This window comes from Arachis hypogaea, chromosome 19 (genome assembly GCF_003086295.3).
Source record: "Arachis hypogaea cultivar Tifrunner chromosome 19, arahy.Tifrunner.gnm2.J5K5, whole genome shotgun sequence".
In the NCBI taxonomy this organism is placed as follows: domain Eukaryota; kingdom Viridiplantae; phylum Streptophyta; class Magnoliopsida; order Fabales; family Fabaceae; genus Arachis; species Arachis hypogaea.
Window position 1 is genome coordinate 148,452,624 of NC_092054.1, and position 9,382 is coordinate 148,462,005.

The 9,382-nt window shown below is 34.7% G+C and overlaps 1 protein-coding gene across 3 annotated transcripts; it reads right to left on the reverse strand.

Annotated features, from left to right (window-relative positions):
- Nucleotides 1-1,638: 1,638 nt before the first annotated feature.
- On the reverse strand, nt 1,639-4,869 carry LOC112777218 (spliceosome-associated protein 49). 3 transcript variants are annotated; one of them, XM_025821535.3, is made up of 5 exons: nt 4,618-4,864; nt 3,547-3,607; nt 2,645-2,856; nt 2,161-2,308; nt 1,639-2,022 (listed from the first exon to the last, which is right to left on the reverse strand). In XM_025821535.3, the coding sequence occupies exons 2-5, from the start codon at nt 3,578-3,580 to the stop codon at nt 1,892-1,894; spliced, it is 525 nt and encodes a 174-aa protein (XP_025677320.1). In that variant the 5' UTR covers nt 3,581-3,607; nt 4,618-4,864; the 3' UTR covers nt 1,639-1,891. The 3 variants fall into 3 exon arrangements, with proteins under 3 accessions (XP_025677320.1, XP_025677319.1, XP_025677321.1); XM_025821534.3 differs by having other exon boundaries at nt 3,547-3,673; nt 4,618-4,862; XM_025821536.3 differs by lacking the exon at nt 3,547-3,607 and having other exon boundaries at nt 4,618-4,869.
- Between the last annotated feature and the right edge of the window lie 4,513 nt (nt 4,870-9,382).

Sequence of the window (9,382 nt, forward strand, 5' to 3'; positions counted from 1 at the left end):
TTTGCAGGAGGCTAAGTATATCTTATTAACTTACCATGATCTAATGACGAGAACATAAATCTCAATTGCAGTTTCACTATGTGGATTTTACCGTTTATTTTTTTAGATATGGGTAAAACTATGGTGTAATACTCAGTTATTAAATTTTTTAGTTTTTTTTTAAAAGAAAAAATCTAAAGAACCAACTATAATTTAACTCAACTTTTTTTTATTTTTTATTTTGAAATTCAAAAAATTAAGATAATGGGAAGTTTTTTTTTTATATAGAAAAATCTATTTTTTAACTAATTGGCTAAAGTTGGGTTCACGCCGATTAGTTCCTAGCAGAACCATTTTTAAAATTATGGGGGCGGGACAATACATTCTGCGTATTATCTAGTCCCATAATTTTTAAAAAAAAAATCGCGAATTTAATAATTGAATATTGCACCAAAATTTTTTCAATATTTAAAAAAATAGCCGAATTTTTACTTTTATATTAAAATATAAAAAGAATAAAAGGTGCCCAGATTCCCGAGAATTTCTAGGGGGAGAATCTCTAACCTAATTGGGTTTCATCTGCCAAATATGACCGGATATTTTTGTTACCCAAACTAACCAAATGTCGACTTTTTGTAATATTGGTTGACATTTGGTATAAATATAATGCATTGTTATTGGAGGCATTGAAGAAAACGCTGCGGCTGATTTGTAGAAAGCAACAAAAAGACGAAAATAAGAAAGCAAAAAATGGGGAGCGAGTTGAGGTATGATGAGGCGATTTCATGTATGGTGAGAACGATTTGTAAGGAAAAATAAAAAATTTAAATATGAGTAAGTTATAATTAACAAGTTAGGAAAAATTAAATGGTCCAAAATTAAATGGTATCACATTTAAAATTAACACCTCAACAATCTATGATTAAAAAAAAAAAAAAAAACACCATTATCAATCCAATATAAAAAATAAAGAGTGTCCCCTAACTTATTTATACCCACTCACATTTGAATATTTTATTTTTTTTTACAAATCACCCCCACTATACATGAAATCGCCTTCACCATACGTCAATTCGCCCCCTCCATTTTCTGCTTTTCGAAAAAAAAAAAATTCGCTTTCTGCAGTAATCACTACCTCCATTTTAACAGTAATTACACCAAATATCAACCAATATTAAAAAAATTAGCCCACCAAATGTAAGGGGTCAATGATGCGCAGCCCAACTCACATAAAGTCATAAACAATGATCAAGGGGCACTGCAATTGCTAAAAAGTATTGATTGTTAAAGAAAATATCTTAGGAAACATTGCAAATCTTAGAGAAAGAAAAAGGTGGTGGGGGTTCACATGCCATAGGTATACGGCGGGGATTCCACCTAGAGAGGTTACTTTGCTTCCTAGAACTGTGTATACTCATTCAATTAAATATATGACTAACTTTTATTTCAAAAATCTGAAACACACCATATCATACTAATAGTGTATAATAATATAGCAGATGACCATTCATTGGACATTGATCCAGGTAAATCATACCACACATCAATTTCAATTGAATACATCAAGCTATATTAAAGGAAACACTGGATAGTTTCCCTAATCAAGCAAATGCCCAGGTCATTCATTCATTCACAGGAAACCAGTAATCTTCAGAACTATTTTTCCAAAAGAGGTATGGTATTAAAATCATCCAATTTCATAAGCACTAATTCCACCTGGATAAAGTACATAGGTACAACAGCTACAACAATGGCAGTGCTTAAAGCATCTGCATTCCAATATATAATTGAACAATCCCATTTACATTCCACTAAGATATAAGACTACTTGTTTAAGGAAACCTTAATCTCTCACTGATCTTTTAAGATATTAGCAAGCTACTAAGATGGGTTAAAGGGATTAGCTTCTATCCTAGCGGCGAGACCTAGAACCACTTATGCTATCCAATGTTGCCCCAAAAGCTCTACGGCTGGACTCAAAATCATGGCCACTGTGGTAAGATCCATGGCCACTGGGTAGGTCAGTTACTCGGCGACGAGGAGCTGGCGTTGGGTGTGAAAAATTAAATAAAAAATCAATTGTTCAGCAAGCAAATTATTAAATTCCAATAGATAACTTCTAGTGACTGAAACGACAATGCCACCAAGAAACCAACGAGAGTGAGCGAAAGCATGTGTTACCTGCATAATCTGAAAAACGGTCATGTGCTGATAGCTTATCAGATTCTGAGTTATTAAACGGCACTGGATAAGGCCTTGATCTTTGAGAAGAATTTGATGTTGGTGTAACTCCAGCAGAACCGTTAGGGGTTTTGTCTCTCCCAGATATCTGTTTTTTAGTAGATTGTGCAAATTATTAACATAGCCCGACACCAGGACAAATAACTACATTATAAAATTTGAATTTATTATTTTACTGCATGGTTCACCAGTCTATGTACAAAACTATTCAAACATGTTATATGATGGCCCAAAGAATAGTTTCAGAAATGGATGCATCCAAAAAGCATAAATTATATCCAGCTACAGCCTATACTATGCTGATACATAATAGAGTCGTGAACTTTCGAAAAAAACAAAGCCAAATTTACATTTAATGATTGCTAATAGCGATTGAGAACATCCAGGGCACCACACATGTAAACCATAGATGTCAAGAACGCACCGCAAACTTCAGTGTTCTGTTGTAGAGTGTTACAAGGCCTGAGAAAAGCTTGACAGCATAATCCGCAATCTCCTCAGTTTCATATTCTGCAAAGGCAAAGCCTTTCGGTTTTTCTGATTCCTTATCTTTAGGAATATGTAAATCTACCACTCGTCCGGCTTGAATTAAAATATCATACAAGACTCTGTCTGTGACCCTCTCATCCAGATTACCTGAGTCAAATAGTAGACATTGTTATGTTAAAAACTCATTTTAGTAAAACAAAAAAACATATAAACAGCATCAATCAAACCTAACTATCGAGAACAGAAAAAGCATATATGACAGACAAGATTGAATGGAAAAGTGCATAAACATGGCACACGACTGTAGATGTTGAGTGTAACTATGAATAACAGAAATAATTTTCCATTGTCACACTGTATTGCACAACAGATCATCCAAACATAATTTGGGAAGCATGTTTATTATAGAATCATTTGCATTAATTGATTGACTTTTCTACACAGATTAATAACTTAACAAACTAAAAGAGAAAGGAGATACAATGCATTTTATAGGAAAGTGTCAGAAAAAAACTTCGTGAAACAAATCGTCCACTCATTAAAAGAGAAACATATCAAGATGTAAACAAGTATGGAGGGCATTTGAGCAAGCAAACTTCTAACCAACTGTCAGTTAATTTTCCACAGTGGCACAAACCCAACAAAATCTCCTGCCAAATGCATTATTGTTGAGTACATAAATGACACACAAGTCCCATGTATTTCCAAATGGAAAAGTTATCTCACTTTAATCAAGAATGACATTTTCAAAAAGCCACACTCAGGCAACCTATTTCACAACAGATTGGGTGCAAAGATGCAGAAGAGATTGAAGAGAAAGAAAATTAGTGAGCTCACCTATGTAAACAGTGCAATTAGTATTGCCGGACATAACTGTATCTAGATATAATGCCAAGTCCTGGCACACGAGAAACTCAAAATTTAGCACAAGAAGTGAACCAGCAGCAAAATAATACCACACAACCTGGAGGAAAAAATAAATAAAAAAGGGAACACCAAATTCTTAATAGAGACTTAAGTTGTATTCGAGATTTTTAGCAATCAGTAAAGGAAACAAAGAGTTTGATCATTGCAGGCAGCACACTGAAGTTCAAAGTAAATAAATAACGTTGCATATAACAATATAGAATTTCTGCAATCTATTCTCATAAAAATTATGGGAGAAAAAAGTTTTTTTTTTCCCCTTTAAATTTTATTTTTAAGTAAGCACATCAAATACAGGAAGAATAAACGAAATTCTGAATCTAGATTATGAGTGTTTCTTTCAACACTTCTTTTACTAGTAGGTGATGTATTAAATTACCCTGACAAGATCTCAGGGTACAAACTACAAAGCACAAAGCTCTAAGTATAGGTCTACAATATGTTTTAATAATTCTGAGGCCAGAAATTTCAGTACTTAGGAACCTAACAAGGTTAAATAAGCAAATACATTTCATTCCTCCCTCAATCTATGTTAATTCACTATAGATTGGTACCCTACCTGATAATAACAACTTGAATTCTAAGTCATATTTTTATTCCTAAAGTCTACAAACAAACTACAATCTTGAGTGAAATTTCTCCTTTAAGTTAAGAAAACAGAGTATTGAAGAAAAAATAACCAAGTAAAATTCAATAACAAAATGCCACATCTCATATACTTGCTCTTAAACAAGCTACAAGTCTATAACAATCTATATGAAGAAGAGAAAGTGCAGAAAAAGAAAAAGGGAGTACTGAAGCTAATTTAATAGTCTTGCCGAGTCTAACTTTCTCATATATGCTAAAAAATGAAATAACACCAATCATCACAAAAGCTATTCCTACGAATTTTCCTTGGCGTAACAGCAATATAATTATAATATAAAGCAGCTAAGTAAGTGCCAAATTGAGCTACAGTGAATAATTGTAAAGAAGCTTGCGTACCAGTTGAAGGGCGAAACAGCATTCGGAGATTCAGGGGTGCGATTGCTGGTTGCGGCAATGAACTTGCATAAGCTGAAGAAGAAATTCGAAGGGACTGGGGAATTAGGGATTAGGTAATACTGTAATAGGATTAGGGTTCGGAATTTTTTAGGCACGTGACTTAGGTTGGAAGAGGAAGAATCAGTGAGGACCAGATTATTCTAGAAGCGACGTGAGCGTGGACCAGTTTCCTCTTCCAGCGTGACATTTCCTTTTTTCAGTCTCTCTGCTGTTTTGTTTTTTATTTTTTATTTTTTTTATTATCTTTAAGATTTAATTTATTTAATTTTACTTTTAAAAAATAAAATAAAATTCAATTTTATCTTTCTTTTAATTTTTTAACAGTAATTTGTTTCTAGAATACCATCTCATCCGTCTCATCTTTGTGATTCGTAAACCAAACTAAAACTGAATTTTAAAAAATAAATCAGTTTAAAATTGAATTAAAAAATTAAAACTAATTTTGTAACATTTTTTTAATCAAAAATATAAGTTTAAAATTGGTTTTATATACAATATATTTTAGAAATCCAGTACTAGTATTTATCAAGTATGATTCATTCATGTAATAATTATTTGAGTAAACTACCATTTCTATTCATAAAAGTTTTAAATGTCGATAAATCTATCTACCAAAAACTAAAATTAAAATTGTATCCTTAGAATATGGATTTCGAATAACAAACTATCCAAATCCTAAAAAACCATTTGTAAACTTTAAATTACTCTTTTTCTAACCTTAATTCCTTTCACTCCTTATCTACCTCTATCCTTACTGCAAATACTATAAGTAACATAATTAATTCCATAAAATTATTAAAGACAAATTCAATCAAAGACCTAAATGTTAACAAACTTGTTTTAATTTGATAATTTTTATTGTCGACCATGCAAGAGAGTTTGACAACCTTGTAATCTTGATTGAGAGGATCAAAAGAGATAGCAATAATGACAATATAGACTGTAGAGAGAGTGGTAGTGACAAGGTCACAAGAGGCCAATATAGTGACAGACAGAAAGGTTGCAGAAGACAAGGGAGTGACAATAATGGCCGATGGTGATGCAAACAAAGCTATGGATGACTCCAACGACAAAGAATTTGTAGTAGAATGCGATAGGAGGGTAGAGCTGGTGTCGGAGAGAAAGGAATTGTCATGGCAGAAGGAGTGGCAAACGACAGCGAAAGAGGGGTTGAGGTGGGAGCCCTCATCAACTCGAGCTCCTCCTTATCCACCTCCCATCCCCGCAGAAGTCAATTTCTTAGCGGCACTAATTGCACTACTGTTGGACCTGCCAAAAGTATCTCAATAGCCTTTAAAAGCTCCCATTTTATCTCAAATTGCGTTTTCTTCCTGTAGCCAAGGCTCAAATATCTTGAAAACTTCAATGCTTTCAGGAGTTTTCAGTGGTACCTCTTCACCTTCATTGAGGCTCTTCTGATCTAAATTAGCTTCAGGAGTGAGGATTTTTTTTCCATAGCATCCAACTACAGTAGATCTAATTTTATCGATGAGTTTTGTCTTCGATTTCTTTGTCCATGAGGATGAATTTTTCAGAGAAGCTAAGACTTTGTCAATGAAGAAAAGGGGAGGATGGTAGTGGTAAAGAGGAGATGACGGCGGTAATTATCATGACGATTGTACTGGCGGTTGTGATAGATGAAGAGAGTTGGTGGGGAAGAATTTCAGTGATGGTAAAGCCATAAAGGGTTAGGGATTAGGATGGTTAGACTAAGAAGGGTAATTTGGAGTTTTTAGGTAATTTTTAGGGTTTAAATAGTTTTATCGTACGGAACTGATCTTTTACAGGTGCAACTCAATTTCGTTATTTCGTAGATAAATTTATCAGTATTTAAAATTTTTGTGGATAAAAATAGTAGCTTACTCATAATTAACTAGTTTTCAATCTAATTAGTCATATATTTAAGAACACCGCTAGGGAGACAATGAGATATGTATACAATGTATACAATGGGCTCTTTATTAGGCTCAATTAATATTAATAGAAAGAATTAACCAATTAATAACCCTAATCCTATTTTAGCTGTTTAGTTTAACATACCACCCAATTTCTCATATTTACATTTTTTTCCCAAATCACTCAACCCTTTTGTTTCAGCGTGTTTTCCCAACCCCCCTCCCCCCCCCCACCCCCACCCAAACCCTTCCTAATCTTTGCACACACCACCAACGGCGCAGAACCCAAACCCTCCCACTCTTTGCACACACCCAAACCCATTTGCAACCGAGGAAGGGCACCCATCAACCCATTAATCCTCATCGTTGGCATCAAGGACGGCGCCCTCTTGGTCCTTAACTTCCCGCCGTCTCTGCAAAGGAGCCGCTGTGCGCGACGCCGCCAACCAGGAACGTAATCAAGGAGCGCTCACCCACAAACCGAGCAGCAGCAGAGTTTTCATCGCGTGGGCGCTTACCTCTCCTATCAACGGAGCAGCCGACCCGGGAACAAACAACCACCTGCTCGTCAACACACCGTTCACTGGAAGCACAAAGAACATCACCTCTAGAAGAATCATAACCATCCAATGTAAGTGGGTTTGTTGTTCATTTCTGGATTGGCAATAGCTGTTGCATGTTTGAAAGTAAATATATTTTGTTGATTAAATCACTGATGACCCATGGTGAAAAAGCAGTGGTTGCTGTTTATTATCACAGAGACTGTGGAGTATGTAGTTAGTCTATGATCTTGATATGCTTGGTGATTTAATTTTTGCGCGGGAAAGGTCGGAAAATGTTTTGGATCGTGTTTATATAGCAGTCAAATTTAAATCTTTTTTGTCCCTTTCCGTGTGGACCGTGTGCATGCAACGTGACGTATACAGGCTGACCATTGTTGAAAATGGGTTGATATTTGTTGGATGGTTACTTTAATAGTATGTTGGATGGTTATTTTAATAGTTTATTGGATGGTTATTCATCAAATTTTTTTCTAGTGTCGTTAATTTTTTTCCTATTGCCACTGCAACCAAAGAATTAGCTGAAACTGTTGTTATTGGTTTGTAATAAAGTTAAAGTAATTTTCATAACAGGCTTGGACCGTTAGATTTTTAAACCCGGACAAGAAAATTGTATTTAGGACACTCTAACAAGGTATTATATGCTGTATGGATCTAAGGAAAGGTTTGATGCACTTGAGGTGCAACTTGTGTGATGTGCTGTTGATATAACTTTTTATCTCATTTATAGATGGTGACAAGGGGGAAATTATGAGGTTTGATCTTTGTATGAAACATTTCAATTAAATGTTTGTGTCCAATATTTTTCTAAATGAACTCATTTTCTGTTATTTGTTTTAATTAAAGCAAGATATTAACCCATAATTGAACTGATTATCATGATTATATGTTGGAAGAGAACCTACTATTTAACCATTCGTATATGCTTCTTTGGCCATTTGTGGCCTTGTTTTTACATTATAGAAGATGATGTTTTTTACATAAAATAAACTATTTTGCATAGATACCTAACTCACTCTTTATTACTAGGAATTTTCTAGTTTCATGCAGAAGAACTAGTGCTTCTTTATGCTACTACATGCACCTACAAATTTTATTCATTCCAGGACAATTTAAGACTAATAGGATTCTGCACTATTTTGTTAACTACTTTACTCTAATCTCTGAAGATATTATACCTGCATGTGGATGATGATGAAGCAACCCATCATTAATGTGAATGTTAAGACTAAAATGGTAGGGAACATGAAAGAAGCGTGATGAACTTGAATTGGGCTGAACTGAAGTGATTACTATTCAACAAACTTAATTAGTAAACAGTTTTTTTTTTAAAGTAAAGCTAATACTACCATTTCTTTGTTGGATTGGTGGAATTTTACAAGACTGAATTATGCACAAGATTGTCCCAAGCATTTAAGTCAGCAGGGTTTTGTATTCTACTATACTTCTGCTACCCAAGATTTTCTTTATATGAAAAATGCTATAATCTTTGTGTTCAATATTTTCTTATTTGTCTGGATACATAAGTATGATATTGTCGTGCCATATAGCGTTCAATGATTAAGTTTACATCAATTGCAATGTAATATAATGCTATTATTTACGTTATTTGGCTGCAGTTTACCAGCTTCTTTTGTAAGACTTTACGACTCAGATTGCTGGCTGAATATTGCGTGTGTAAATTATCACGGTGCTCGACCAAACCAATCCCTAAACCGGCCGACGACACACTCAGATGGGTAAAAAGGTATCCCATTGATTACATGAATAAATGAACATAGTTGGTTATTTTTTATGAAAATATTCTGATCCTTTTTTGTTTTGCTCAACAGAAACTAGTTGAGACGCGATGCTCACCCTGCTACGTCAACAATTTATTTACCCATTTGGAACGACATAATGGGCAAGCTAAGTTAGCAGAGATTGAGGCCATTGGATTTGACTTCCTGCGCCGAGTACCACAATGGTATGTGAAGCAGAGCATCATGCTCCAACTAGCTAGGGCCTATGACGTGGAGACAAACACTCTAAAGGTCGATGCCGGGGACATTCGAATTACCGCCGAACTTATCGGCAATGTATTCGGCATACCTTCTCAAGGTTAGTGTAAGTTATGTAAGATGTAAAACTCCCGGTTCGTGGTTATGCTTTTTCCCATGTTGACACGTACTAATTGTGGTAAACTGTTTCGTTTCGCGCAGGTGACCCAATACCGGTATTGCAGAAAAAAATGAGTCGCATTTGGCAATA